Below are 15,576 nucleotides of genomic sequence, written 5' to 3'. Positions count from 1 at the left end.
CTGAAATAGCTTCCCAGCTGTCTGTTGGTGCAAAGGTGGAGGCCCTATGACAATATGAGAGTTTTAATGCAAACTTTTACACGTAAAGAAGGCCTCCACAAATGCCTCACATACTGTATATAGTTCACTGGTCTACCATTTGTTCCTGTAGCACAACCCCCCCCGACACACACACACACACACACACACACACACACACACACACACACACACACACACACACACACACACACACACACACACACACACACACACACACACACACACACACACACACACACACACAGTTTTAGACTGTTATGAAACAACTTTAATGGGTATAGGAGAGTAGACCCCGGACTTACTTGGCAGCATCTCTGAGATCAATCACGCTCCTCGTTTTACCTAGTCCATCTTTGAAATTAGTTTTGTTGGCGACAGTTAACGTGCCATTCCTGGTGATGAAGTCTGGGAAACACCGCTGGAGGACTGAAACACACAGCGGTCTTTCTTTAGTGGTCTGTCATTCAAACAGGAAGAAGTTGTGGAGGTGCTAAGCACATCGACCATCCGCTGGTACCGGACAATATGGTTACAAAGAATGCAAAACATTTGAGGTACGCACTGACAGCTGCTCCAAGCTATTTATTACTAGAGGACAAAACAACGTTTTGACCCAAGGTGGGTCTTCATCATGTGAAGGTGGGTCTTCGTCACCTGACGAAGACCCACCTTGGGTCGAAACTTTGATTTTTTTGTCCTCTAGTAATAAATACCTTGGAGCAGCTGTCAGTGCTGTCATTCAAACAACAACAGTGATTTATATGAGAGTATCTGTAGATGAACATACACGGCCTGCTTGGCACGATCATGGAAGGACAGTCTTCATCTCGTAAGACTTGCGCAACCGCCTAGGAAGTAAAGGAGAGAGAAAGAATCACTTTTCGTTGACATTGCGCACTCGCTCAGGTCAAGGAGTCTATTAAGGGTTTGGTTTCCGGGACGTGGCGTCTGGGTGTGCTCTGATCTTCCAGGTCAAGGAGTCTACTAGGGGTTTGGTTTACGGGACGTGTCGTCTGGGTGTGCTCTGATCTTCCAGGGCCGTACGGAGAGAGAGGCCCTCCGGTCAGACGGGTCTGCGTCATCCACCGCTCAATTTAGAACGCTGTCCAGGCCGGTGTGTGGGTGAAACAATGATTCAGCCCAAACGAAGTGTGTGTGATCGTCTGTTCCCACACACACACACACACACACACACACACACACACACACACACACACACACACACGCACGCACACACACACACAAACGCACACACACACGTCTGTGTCTGTGAGCCCCCCGAGCTGTCATGCCAGGATGGCTGACGAACACGGACCGGCGTCACGGCTGGTGTCCCTCTGCCAGCGATGCACCAGATCCGTCACCCACATCAGCGCACCACAGCCCACTTTAAGAAGGGACAATAAACAATCAACTAATGCACACACCCAGTCTCCATTAGTTTATGTTTTATGTCCCTTCTTACTGTTATGTCTGAATTGTTGTCTGTGCTTTCTTTGTCGATTGTCGATAAAATAAAGTTATTATTATTATTATTATTATTATTACTTCAGTCAGCCTCTCACCAAACCCTCCAATGACGTCGTCATAATCACCGTAACATATTGCACTTTATATTCCTGCTTTACAATATTCAGCCATTATTATTTGACAGTCAAACAAAAAATTCAAAGTGAACTAATAATGAATGCTGTGGTTTAATTTTCCCATGCTGAGGGAGTGTCAGTAGCTTCAGTACCTTATATGGATTGTCGAAGCCAGGCTTGCAGAACTGTCTGTAGTACTCCCAGTAGCTCTTATTGTATCTGTAGTTGTATTGCATGTCCAGGTAGGTAGAGAATCTGTCAGGGCACTTGGAGACACAGAGCTGTGGAGAGAAAGAGAGAGAGAGAGAGGGGAAGAGAGGGAGAGAGAGAGAGGGGAAGAGAGAGAGATGGGAAGAGAGAGAGGGAGAGAGAGAGAGAGAGGGGAAGAGAGAGAGAGAGGGAGAGAGAGAGAGAGATAGGAAGAGAGAGAGAGGGGGGGGAGAGAGGGGAAGAGAGAGAAGGAGAGAGAGATGGAGAGAGAGATGGGAAGAGAGAGGGGGGGGAAGAGAGAGAGGGAGAGAGAGAGAGGGAGAGAAGGAGAGAGAGATATGGAGAGAGAGATGGGAAGAGAGAGAGAGAGAGAGAGAGAGAGAGAGGGGGGAAGAGAGAGAGGGAGAGAGAGGGAGAGAAAGAGAGAGAGAGAGAGATGTATCAGGTCTTAAAATTGCATCAGGTAATACTGTAAGGAAGCATGGAGAGAAAGGAACAGGAACAACCCTGTCTCCGTGTCGTACCTGGGTTGTAGGGCACTGGAGGTTGATAAGAACCGCAGGATTGGCACATTGTAATATGTTGAAGTAGAATAATATGGCTTTGTTTCTGTGAGGACGGGGGCATGGGGGGAACAAGAGCCAACAACAGTTTTATTAGAGAACACAGAGCAACACTGGATGGAAAATCGATGAGTAGACGGAACTGTCTGTCAAGCAGGAGCTCTAGGGTGTAATTACAACACTGTTGATGTAAATATGATAGAAAGTACTTCAATCACTCATTGTGGGAAAAACGGAGACTACAAAATGTCTGCTTGGCAAACTACAACTTCATGCAATATATTACAGCATGACACTGAGACTCACGCGTTGGGGGTCCCCTGTTGGCCGCAGAACTGCCCGTGGCTGTCGGTGGGGTAGACCACCTTCCTGGGGTCGCCATGGATCCAGGCTGTGAACAGATGGACATCTCATTAGCCTAATTTTCAGTCCCTCAGTAGGTGTTTCAGCTGGGGTCACATGGGTCACATCACAGTCGCATGGATGAATAACAGTGCGCTGCCACCTACTGTAGCTGTGCATAAGCTACCCTGAGCATGGCTGCTATTAGCCTGGATGCTAGACTAAACAAAAAACATTTTTACGATTAACTTTTATTTTCGTGATTAATTCTGGCCTCCAGGCTAGCCTGTTACAGTATCTGTCTGTTTGCGATGTAGCTACACTTATAGTAAACTATATATTAAAAAAAACGTATAGTAAACTATTCCCTAATTCCTTTTGCGCACAGCTGAACCCATGATGAAAGCAGGTCAAATGAGATCACAGGTACACTGCTGTTCGCACAGTGGGTGAGGTCAAATATGGACACACCACCGCTAGGAACGGGCTGTTCAGCTATTATGTTGCCTACTGCAATGCTTTTCTGTCCGGCTTACCAAAGAAAGCTATCTCTAAATTACTAATGATACAGAATGCTGCAGCACAAGTCCTCACTAACACTAGACGGAGTGCACACATCACACCAAATCACTACACTGATTACCTGTCAGTTAGAATAGACTTCAAAATTATTTTAATAGTCTATAGATATCCACAAGTCTCTCCACAGTCACAACTGTGCAGTCTCCCTAGTGCCTCTCCCTCCTACCTTCTAACCAGGTCCAGTGGATGCTCCACTGTCACCCGCAGACCACCCTGAGTCTGATAGATACCCCTGTGTCTGCTGTAGATGCCCAGTACAGCCACTAACCTGTCCTCCTTCCTCCTCCCAAGTGTCTCTCCCTCTTATACTCTAAACCGGTCCGGTGGACACCCCCCTGTCTCCTGCACCCTGGATCAGCCCCACCCACCCCCCGTTCCTGTCCCCGGCCAAGGTCCTCCAAATGGCTCCCCATGGCTCCTGGAGTGGCCCCCTGCCTTCCTCGTGTTAAAGGTTAAAGTCTCAATGATTGTCACACACCCGAGTGTGTGAAATTTGTTCTCCGCATTTGACCCACTCACGAGCGGTGAGCAGCAGCGGTGCCGCGCTTGGGAATCATTTGGTGTTGTAGCCCCCCAATTCCAACCCTTGATGCTGAGTGCCAAGCAGGGAGGCAATGGGTACCAATTTTATAGTCTTTGGTATGACTCGGACGGGGATCGAACTCACGACCTCCCAGTCTCAGGGTGGACACTCTAACCACAAGGTCACTGAGCTGGTTAAGTGTCCAGCTCCTTCCCACTCTGTGTCGCTAGCTGTCCCTATCCAGCCAACCCCACCCCTTTTTTAACTTTTGACTCATTGCTTTCTGTCTCCCCACCTCTGCTTTGCGGCTCTACCTAGTTTACTCTACATTCTCTATGAGCTTGTTCTGCTATGTGCTTACTATGCTTTGTTATATGATTCATATTAGAGACTACACGGATAGCTAACACATAATGGCCTACCATGTAGGCAACATCTCTGTAACTATTTGTGTTCTCTACTGATAGTCATGTCTCTCCTATGAAGTATTTAGTTCATGTTTATTGCTCTGTATATGTTCTTAGCCAATAGACAAACATTTTCCAGGAGCTTGCTCGATCGTCTCGTTGAGAGAGGTCAGGGAAGAATTTTTACAGCTCACTTTTCTGGCCCCCGAGTGAAACTGTTTTTTTTGCTTCCCTCTGGAATATGTAGGGGTGGGACCTATGCCCACCCCCCCATTGCGCTCTGTAAAGCACAGTGTTGCCTCTGTGTATGAAATCCGCTATACAAATAAAGTTTTTATTTATCTGTTTTTTAAAGGCAAATTGAATAAAGGCTTTTTAATTTTTACAGAAGAGTGTCTTGATTATTCATTGATAGCCTTTCAGTTTTCACATGAGTTGAATCCATTTGGGTTAAATCCATTTACACACACATACTGTACAGGAAGTGCTTCAGCCACACAATTCAGTTAACCACGGAAAGATAACACAAATATTCAGCACTGAATGTTGAAGATGGCGACAGCACCAGCATTGTTTCGTAAAATAAGACAAATAGGTGATTGATATCCATATGGAAAGATAACACAAATATTCAGCACTGAATGTTGAAGATGGCGACAGCACCAGCATTGTTTCGTAAAATAAGACAAATAGGTGATTGATATCCATATGGAGTAGAACAGGGCAGGAGACAGAATGACGAGATCTTCAGACACAACCATGTCTGTCTGATGTCCCCTCCATTGTCATGGCCCCAGATCTTTTAGAGTAATTGGGCGACAGACGGAGTCCTTCCTCTGCCCAGACCAGACTTGGACCTGACTCCACTGTCAACAGAGCTGAGACGGATGGCACGTCGGAGAGGACCAATCTGGATTTAATCTGCGTCGTTCAACGTGCTCGTGTGCATGTGTGTGTGTGTGTATGTGTGTGAAGGTGGAATTACAAGTGCATGGAGGAAGGGAGTGTGTGTGTGTGTGTGTGTGTGCACGCACAATAAGATCGAGATACGCGTGTCTCTGTGGAAGAGGTGGGTTCATTCGAGGTGAGTGTGAGGAGATTCACACGACTACCCTTCCTGGTTTCGGCGCGCTACTGAAGATAGGGGGCGTGTCTACACCGTCGCTAGGGGGCGTGTCTACCCCGTCACAGATGACCACTTTCAGTCGGACCAGATCCCCGACGCGGATAAAAAACACGGTCATGATATCAGCTCCTAACAAGCGAACGGTAGGATTGGTCCATAATCAAGGCAGTGACTCATCCAGCATTAGGCTCTTGATGCTGCTTTGTAACTCCCACTCGTTAAAGAATGGCTCCGTCTCTGGGGGAGCATTCTTCCCCCTCCCACACACTACTCCCCCTCCCACACACTCCTCACAATCAGATGCTCTGTTGCACAACGGAACATGGCCGCTAATAAATAACTTGTCTCCCTCCGATTGATGTCGAGTCAGAGTGTGAGACACTGGCAAACACTTGCACACACACCGCCGGCGTGCGCGCAAAGACTTGCACACACACACACACACACACACACACACACACACACACACACACACACACACACACACACACACACACACACACACACACACACACACACACACACACTATATAGGCATGTATTAGGGCAACACCAAAGACAATGAACAGTGTGACACACCGTACGCCTGCACCCCACCTGATCAGCCCCCCCCCCCCCCAAACCTCCTTCCAGGTTTCAGGGGGGGTAGAGAGTTCAACACCAACACGCGGTTACCGGAGTAACAACCACACCTGATGACATCAGCGCCCATGTGTCAACTCACCCACAGTTCCCAAAGCGATGTAGCCGAGGATGACGATGACGAAGATCACACAGCACACCACGTCAGTGCAGCTCCTGGAGAGAGGAAAACAGAGTTGGGAAGAGGAAGAAAGTGGAGAAAAAGAGAGAGAGAGAGAGAGAGAGAGGGGGGGGAAGATAATGGATTTGTTGAGATAGTATTGTCCTTGGACATCTACTCTCAATTTTACCACTCAGCAGTGAAGTCTCTGAAGTCCTAGAAAGAAACTGGTTTGAGTTGGGACAAGATGATGGTGGGGGCAAACCAGGTACTCAGAAACCTGAGCAGAACATCACTGACTTTCTAATAAACCCCCAGATTACAGTCCCAGACTCCCCAGCTGCACTCTACCTCTCTGTCTCTCCCTCTCTCTCCCTCTCTCTCCCTTCCTCCCCCTCTCTCTGTCTGTCTGTCTGTCTCTCTCTCTCTCTCTCTCTCTCTCCCCCCCCCCCCCACACACGCACACACGCACGCACACACACACCCTTCTCCCTCCCCATGAGGAGCTGTGAACCCAGCCCTTCCCTCGCCCCCCCTCCTAGTCTACTGTAGCCCCTCCTACAACCACAGTCCTCTGATCGGCTCGGAAACAAAGCAGTCGTGATCCACGGTGACTCAGAACCATTCCGAGCACGTACAGCAGCGCTAGCGTCACCGTGAACTGAGACTGACCAGACCCTCGTCCCCCCAGGCTCTGGACCCTCGTCCCCCCAGGCTCTGGACCCTCGTCCTCCCAGGCTCTGGAACCTCGTCCCCCCAGGCTCTGGACCCTCGTCCCCCCAGGCTCTGGACCCTCGTCCTCCCAGGCTCTGGACCCTCGTCCCCCCAGGCTCTGGACCCTCATCCCCCCAGGCTCTGGACCCTCGTCCTCCCAGGCTATGGACCCTCGTCCCCCCAGGCTCTGGACCCTCGTCCCCCCAGGCTCTGCACCCTCGTCCCCCCAGGCTCTAGACCCTCGTCCTCCCAGGCTCTGGACCCTCGTCCCCCCAGGCTCTGGACCCTCGTCCCCCCAGGCTCTGGACCCTCGTCCCCCCAGGCTCTGGACCCTCGTCCCCGCAGGCTTCTCCTCCAGGCGTGAGGCCAGTGTGGAGAGGAGACCAAAGCGAGACCAGAGAGAGACCTGACCAGAGCTGCAGATGCTACCGTGTTTCTGCCGTGCGCTCCGTTGAGGAGCTGCTTGTCCTCGTTTTGTATTCAGCGTGGCACCGCTGTCAAACCCAGTACTGTATGTGCTTTGCTTTCTGAGGCTCCAAACGGACCGTTTCATGATTAAAGAGCAGATGGTGCCGCGAAGCTCGAGCCACTGATGCAGACAGCATTACAGTGCGCTGCTATTTCTTCCTGGCTGGAAAAAAAAGATTCTTTAATATCAGTCGTTCCCTTTACCGCCTGCTGTGTTACTGTATCACTGAAGGTGATGATAGCTGACTCATACGCTGTCTGTTCACATGAGCATCCTTCAGTCAAACACGTCATCATCATCATCATTATCATCATCCACACACACACACATGCACGCAAGCACGCACGCACACACACACACACACACACACACACACACACACACACACACACACACACTTGTAATAAATCATAGACTCTAAAACATAGTAGATACCTGTAAAAGTGTGGTATTTCAAACGGAGCACAGTGCATGTTATCTAGACTGGGGAGGCCCTGAAACAGCCCACAAAGCTGGTATTAAATATGAATAATTAATTTAGTTATTAAATAAAGGGTACTTTTTCTTTAAATAAAGGGGGGGGAACGCTATTGCCGTTGCCATGGTGACAGCATGAATCCCTGCGCATCTGTGAGGAGTTGAGTGATGCAGCAGCCGTTTAAGCATCTTGGTTAATTAGTGTAGGATTGTCAGGGTAGGACCTCAAAGCTGACCTTCTCTAACCTCTGCTCAATGTCACTGAGAGATCTTTCTTTTAACCGACGTCCCAAAGGCCCCAGACACAGCTATTGTACCTCATTAAGGCTAGTTCAATAGCAAATCGTTTCTGACAGAAAATCTGGTCCACAGAAAAACCCTGTGCATTCTGTCATTCATTCCATACAGTACCTGGCGCAGCTACTAAACCTTAGATCTCCACATGGAGCCAACACAGGCCCTGTGTGTGTGTATACTATACTGTATGGAGGAAGTGTAGCTGTGAGTGCTGTAAGTGTAGTATAATAGTATTGTTTGTGTGTATGTGTGTGTGTGTGTGTGTGTGAGAGAGAGAGAGAGAGAGAGAGAGAGAGATTCCTTTTATTTGTCGGTGTACGGTGTACGTATGTACGGTGTACAGCTACAGTGAAATGTTGCTGCAGGCTCCAAGATTATGCTACAGATAAACTCTAAGAAACTCTAAGAACTTGAAGAGAGAGAGAGAGAGAGAGAGAGAGAGAGAGAGAGAGAGACAGCACAGTGTTATATTTGTAGGGCTGTCCACACTGGTAGTGTTGAGGAACAGTGTTGTGATAGCGTGGGCGTCATTCCGGTGTGTCTCTCCAAGCCTGTCCCTCCTCCATGTCCTGAAAACAAGCGGACAGCTGGGACAGAAATAATAGATTCACTGACAGACAGGCAAGGTTCTCACTGTCTAGAATGGGAGTCGATAGTTTAAGTGGGGTTATTGAACTTTTTTTTTGCTTTCCAATTGGTATGGCCATATCAGTGAGGTGTAAGCCTATCTGTTCTCTGCAGGTGACATTGCGCATCACATTTAGTATTTTATATATTTTGTATTTATATGTGTCTTCTGCTTTTTATTTATTATTGTATCTTTTGTATATTTTATTGTGTGTTTTTAAGAGGGGGCTCCCTTGCATAAAGTCCCTGCAGCAATGTGCATTTTACATTACAGTCATTACATTACATTACATTACAGTCATTTAGCAAACGCTTTTATCCAAAGCGACGAACAATAATTGCATTTAACGTACAATGTACTACTACTTGCCAGAACTCACAAGTGCATCTCCTTTCTAAAACAAGTGACTAAGAGCATAATCTAGTGCTGAAGGCAAAGTGCAAGAATAGCAATCTCAAATACAATAGGTGCTTAAGAGGGTGGATCGTTGTAGTACTTCTTGAACTGGTGAGTTTTGAGCCTGCGACGAAAGATGGGCAGTGACTCTGCTGTCCTGACGTCAGTGGGCTGTTCGTTCCACCACTGCGGGGTATGAAAGTATTTATATACTTGGTTTAAGGTAGATTTCAAAAGAACACGCGATGTGGTCGATTCAAGCTGGTTTCAAACAAAAGACAATAGTTTTATTCTGTTACGATTTGCAAAAAGGACTCGAAACAGGAAGTGTAACCTGGTCAAGAGTACTGGGACTCAGTCGTGCGGTCTCTTTTATAACTTCGTATAGAGGGAGGTGACGGGCACTCAGACAAAGGGTAAAGGGGAGTGACGTCACAGACCAAATGTTCTATCTAAACAGATTATCTGGGAACGGAGGAATAGGCAGTTTCACAAAGGTTGTAAAACAATAAACTGAGAGAAACTCAGAAAACATCAATCAAGTAGGATAAACAGAAAAAGGCAAATTGGGTGTAACACATTGGTGAGACTTGAATTTCATTCGCAGGGGCCAGAACAGAGAAGAGCCGTGGCCGTGTCGATCGACCGCAGGGGCCTCGGTGTGACGGGGAAACCAGTCGCCCCGAGGTAGCAGAGCGCAGCGGTCGGGAGGGGGTGTAGGGTTTGACCATGGCCTGGAGGTAGGAGGGAGTTATTCCTTTCATTACCCTGTAGGCTAGCGCCAGAGTTTTAAACTATTTAGAGTTCTATACTGTAATTAGGGATGGAATCGATCGATAACCAGAATCGTTAAAGAATCGGAATCAATGTCAGCACGTTTTTCTGACAGTTATTACAATACAATGTCATATGTCCACTCTGTTAAAAAAGAAAAGATAAAGAACATTGAAAATAATTTTCACATGTTCAAAATCAATGTTTTTAGGCAGACATGCATGCCTTTTTATATTCTGTTTCTGCACTGTGTTCAGACTCAGAAATAATAAAACAGTTGAAAACCTGTAGGCCCACTCTTCTTCCACAATAAGGGAATATAAAGAATCGGACCGATAAGCAGGATGATAGTTAATGGCATTGATCAATAAAATCTATTCCCATCCCTGTAATTGTATCATAACACTGTAAATATGCGCTGCTGCATTGTGCCTCGTGTGTTCAGGACCAGGGCTCAGGATAGAGTTATTACTGTGTCCAGAGTGTGGTGGAACAGAAAGGCATTACATTGTGTAGTGCAGTTAGAGTGCTGCATTTAATTGCTCCCCTATGCCAATACAGTGGGAATATATTAGTAGTTTGGGGACAGGCAATATTAGTTATCCAGTTAAATACTTTCTGCAGATAAGAGGACGGACTGATCAATAACCACCAGATATGGACTCTATATACGGTCGAGTAATCTGGCGTGAAAATACGATGGCTTGAGACTCTGTTGTGTCCTAGTTCTCATTTTAAACGCCTCTGAGCCAGAGAAACACTTCTGAGTGTCTTCACACGGCTGTAGGAGTGAAATGGTCTGGAGAGTGTGAGAAGGAGGCTCGGGGGGGGGGGGGGGGGGGGGGGGACGTCCTCTCACAGCGCCCTGTCAAACTGGCCGTGAACACTCGTGGAAATGAAACCCATTGTGCTGTTGAAACCACCCAATGACATCCCTGAGAAGGATTTTCACAACATCCCTGAGAAGGATTTTCACAAGGTTGTAGTTCTTTTACAATGTAACAACATGGTGTTCCGTGGATGATATCATTTAGAATGTCCCACAGACTCCAGAAAAATCTAACTAACAAGATGTAACAATATTGCCAATGTTGTTTCGTAGGCGACACTATGTACTAACGCATAAATCAGGTGCAGAAGAAGACATTGTAATTCACTCATGCGTTGACTGTGATATCAAGGCTAGGGTTGTTTTGGGTGTCTGGCTGGGTAATAATGTGTGTCATTGGACTAACTACAGCCACCCACATGAGTAATGGCTATTGATTGGTGTCATGGAGTGGAGGAAGCTGCCAGCACTCAGGTTGATTCTTCAACGCTCCCTGACAAATGATCAATCTATCAGCACCGAGACCGGGGGATGCACAGAAAAGCTGGTATAATGACTGAAATCAACAGCATTCAGAAATCTAATCAACGTTAGTGACTTGGTGAACACAGGCCTAGTCAATTCTGAAAGAGCAGAATATTCCTTGGTGGTACACATAAGACCACAAAATAAACCCCCACGAATGAGATGTCACTTGCAGGTCTCTCAGTTTGTTTCATGCAAGCTACATATATAAATGTAGGCAATATGATGGGAGCATAATAGTTATTGCAACCAAATGTAAATTAAAGTGAAGTGGGTGGAGTCTAGTGGATCCAGTACCTGTTATGGATGGGTCCTCTGAAAGTTGGGTCAAACTTGCGAGGCTCACCTGGAAGAGAAACAGATTGGATGGTTCACAAAAATTACATTACAGTCATTTAGCAGATGCCTTTATCCAGAGCGACTAATAATAAGCACATTCAACATAGGTAGTCAAGCGTACTATACTACTACTCACCAGAACTCATAAGTGCATCTCTTTCTAAGCAGGTATCTAAGAGCCTAACCTAGTAAAGGTTAAACCTAAAGTAAAAGTACAAGAACAGCTACAATAAGTGCTAGGAGGAAGGGTCAGGGCAGTACTTCCTGAAGAGGAGAGTTTTCAGCGTGCGGTGAAAGATGGGCAGCCTGTCCTGACGTCAGTGGGGAGTTCAATTAAAACGGAACAAAAATCAACAGGTGGTGACACGGTCATGAAAACAACCTCATACTGTACTGCATGAGGAAAAAAGACTCAGTATTACAGCACACCTACCACAGTGTGTGAAATAGTCTCATTGCATTGACACGAGAACAGAGAGCAGTTATAGGCAGCCTGGCCTTGATAGCTGGGATGCAAACAGAGATCAATGAAAGAGTCAATCAACAACATGTGACAGTAGACATAACATGGTGGTCCTGTAATAAACAAAAGATCCAATGGACCAGGACACTCTAACTGGGTCATCTCCCAGTCCCACACAGCATCTCTCAATCTTGGGGTGCTTAGCAAGCTAACCGAGAACAGGGGAATAACGTTTGACAGAGAGCATTTGGGGAGTTATAATTCATCTCACTTCTCTGAGGTAAAATCCCTTATCTGGGCCACAGCAGGGAATCCCCATGTGAGCCCTTAGACACTGACTGTACCCTGCTGTTGCACAATCCTTCCCTAGTGACCCATGTTTGAGGGTGTGTGAAAGCAAGTGTCTGTTGTGTGTTCCTGAGATCACATGAATCATCACATGTAGGGTGTAATTTCTCAGAGCAGCTTGGACCTAGACAGAGGCAGTGTGAGGGGGGCTATCTTCCATCTGCCTGTCTGCCTGGGAGACACAGTACTCCTGGCAATCTCTGGCCTCGGAGCGAGGAACCAGGATACTGTACTGCCTACGTGGCTTCCTCACAGTGCCCAGCTCTTACAAATCAGCATGTGTGACTGCTTGGGGCTCGAGTACCTGGCTTCAGAAAAAATGGTGGACCTCTCCAAGACGCACGCCACAGTTGACAGGGAATCACATGGCCCCGACACCAAATGTTGACACCGTGTAATTTTTGTATGAACATCAGGTAAGATTCCTGTCAACTGTCTATGTATGTATGTATGTATGTATGTATGTATGTATGTATGTATGTATGTATGTATGTATGTATGTATGTATGTATCCTATATTTATACATATATTTCTTGTAATTTAATTTGATCTATTATGTACATTCTCTATGTATATTCGTTATTCCATTGTACTAACCCTAATCCTTTTCCCACTGCTGAAACTCTACTGATAGTCAGGTCTCTCCTATGAAGTATTAAGCCCATGTTTATTGCTCTGTAAATGTTCTTAGCCAATAGGCAAACATTTGCTCGTCTCATTGAGAGAGGTCAGGGAAGAATATTTACAGCTCACTTTTCTGGTCCCAGGATGAAACTGTTTTTTTGTTTTTTTTGCTTCCCTCTGGAATATGTAGGGGTGGGACCTATGCCCACCTCCCTTGTTCTCTGTAAAGCGCATTGTGTTGCCTCTGTGTATGAAAGGCGCTATACAAATAAAGTTTGATTTGATCTCAAACAAGATAGGCGTGAAGGAAAGTGTCTCTCCCCCCTCACATGACCCTCTGCTCATCTCTCCCCCCTCACGTGACCCTCTGCTCATCTCTCCCCCCTCACGTGACCCTCTGCTCATCTGTCCCCCCTCACGTGACCCTCTGCTCATCTGTCCCCCCTCACGTGACCCTCTGCTCATCTCTCCCCCCTCACGTGACCCTCTGCTCATCTCCCCCCCCTCACGTGACCCTCTGCTCATCTCCCTCCCCTCACGTGACCCTCTGCTCATCTCCCCCCCCTCACGTGACCCTCTGCTCATCTCCCCCCCCTCAAGTGACCCTCTGCTCCACATCCTCCAAGGCATGCAGAGCCCACACCCAAAAAAGATAGGGGCGAACAGCCCCCCCCTCACCTGGCTCTCTTCTCCACACCACCCAACGCATTCAGACGATGTCTGTCCCAACCAGGGAACAACCCAACGAGTTCATTAAAGCTGCCATGCTGAAGCTCAGTCAAATTGATTGAACTACTGCACAGCAATAACCACACAGACATCATCACTCAGTTGTCTACCTGAGATGAGACAAACCATATACCACTCTTTTAAACATACCAGGGATCCTAAACAGCCTGTGGCATGGTCAAACACATCGTAGTAATCACAGACCATCTGGTGCCTGTCACAGGAATCTGAAATGTGTCAACATTAAGCTACAGTCAGTCTCCTTTCCTGTCACAGAATCCCTACAGCTGAAATTAGCTCTTTTTTAAATGTCAGATCATTGTCTAACAAATCCTTTTTGGTCATCAGTGTAGCTGTTTACTTACATAGAAAATGGAATTGCATAAATCGTATCAAAACCTCAAAGGCCAAACACATCTAGTGACATCATTGGACGTGTTTGTCCTTTTAAAGTTTGTCCGTGCTTTTGTTGCGGTATTTCCAATATACCACTATAGGAAACAGCTACACTTTTTATTATAAGCCTACGGTATACATGATTTCAGGGTTAGGCGTTTGGCCCAGTGGATACGAAAATATTGTCAATTGGGTAACACATTATACCCGAAAAATGTAATATTGAACATATAGTGAAATAACATACAAAAATAACACACCTAACAGACCGAGAGCACACACACACACATACAGTACACACACACACATACACACGCGCGCGCACACACATACATACACACACACTACTAGTTAATGAATAGCTGCTCAGAGCATGTCAAAAGACCTTTAAGACATGGCTCCAGACTAACATTGTCCTCTGGTGGTGGCATAGCTAGACCATTACAGAGCACATTGCGTAATAACTTGTAGGTTGCTTTGCTGTTTAGGCCTCGGCATTAAGGTACATTTGACACTGGGCCACCTGGGCCACTGGCTTTTCTAAGTTACTGGCCTGAACACTTAAACCACTGGCGTATGTCGGATCAAAAATGTGTATTATATTAGAGATGTCAAAAATTAAATTCCCTTTCTATAACCTTTTCATACTCCAATAAAGTTTTATAGACTTGCAATCTATACAATCTTGTTGCAATGTGCAACAGTAGGCTACAATAGCCATGCGCTGCGCGACTTGTTGATGGGGGTGGTGCTGCGCGATTTGTTAAGGGGGGGCAGGCCATTCACCGCGGGCCAGGCCAGTTCGCGCGCCAGGGCACCGGGCTCCCGATGGCCAGTCCGCCCCTGCGTCAGGGTATCAATAATCAATCATGAGAGATCACTACTTCTAAATGCCTGCACTACAATGTATTCTAACAGTCAACTAAAACAAACTATAAAAGGTTAATTCACCAAGGTCTTTCATGGATGTGCACATTAGTACTTGCCTACACACAGATCTATATGGATACGAGGACTATGCTGAGGACATAGCCATAGTTACTACGGAAACAACCCGACCTCTTGTTTCTATAGATTCACACGTTCCATTACATCAAGAGCAGGTCCAGAGCAGCGAGCGAACAACTGGACAGTCGTGCTGATTTACTAATATAAATCTGTCCAGTCCTCTGTGATGAGTCTTTAGTGGCCTTAAGTTGCTTTTACATCCCGGTGGGTGTAACTATAAACCCGTGGCCAGCAGGTTGCATCAAATTAACTGATATCAGAGCTAATTAGAGCAAAGCAGCGAGAGATTGGGACTCGTGGACTGTAGACGGAATATAAATAGACAAAAAAGAAAATCCTTTCATTGATCTTCTGGTGTGTGAATGTTTAAACCCTCTGTGGTCTGTGCGATGTGGGAGCCCTTGTGGTGGGAACAGACGGCTCGTATGGAGCAGCC

At 46.7% G+C, this 15,576-nt stretch overlaps 1 protein-coding gene across 2 annotated transcripts in view; it reads right to left on the bottom strand.

Annotated features, from left to right (window-relative positions):
• Window positions 1-15,576, bottom strand: part of slc44a5b (solute carrier family 44 member 5b) — a 46,474-nt gene that overhangs the window by 14,600 nt on the left and 16,298 nt on the right. For both annotated transcript variants that reach the window (XM_084436300.1, XM_084436299.1), the window contains exons 2-8: window positions 11,530-11,578; window positions 6,106-6,179; window positions 2,708-2,792; window positions 2,363-2,447; window positions 1,781-1,909; window positions 830-890; window positions 345-468 (exon numbers count right to left, since the gene is read on the bottom strand). In XM_084436300.1, coding sequence (XP_084292426.1) covers window positions 345-468; window positions 830-890; window positions 1,781-1,909; window positions 2,363-2,447; window positions 2,708-2,792; window positions 6,106-6,179; window positions 11,530-11,578 — 607 coding nt within the window. The remainder of the gene's footprint in view (window positions 1-344; window positions 469-829; window positions 891-1,780; window positions 1,910-2,362; window positions 2,448-2,707; window positions 2,793-6,105; window positions 6,180-11,529; window positions 11,579-15,576) is intronic.

This window comes from Borostomias antarcticus (assembly GCF_949987555.1).
Source record: "Borostomias antarcticus genome assembly, chromosome: 3".
Classification (NCBI taxonomy): Eukaryota; Metazoa; Chordata; class Actinopteri; order Stomiiformes; family Stomiidae; genus Borostomias; species Borostomias antarcticus.
This window is presented reverse-complemented; position numbering and strand designations above follow the sequence as displayed.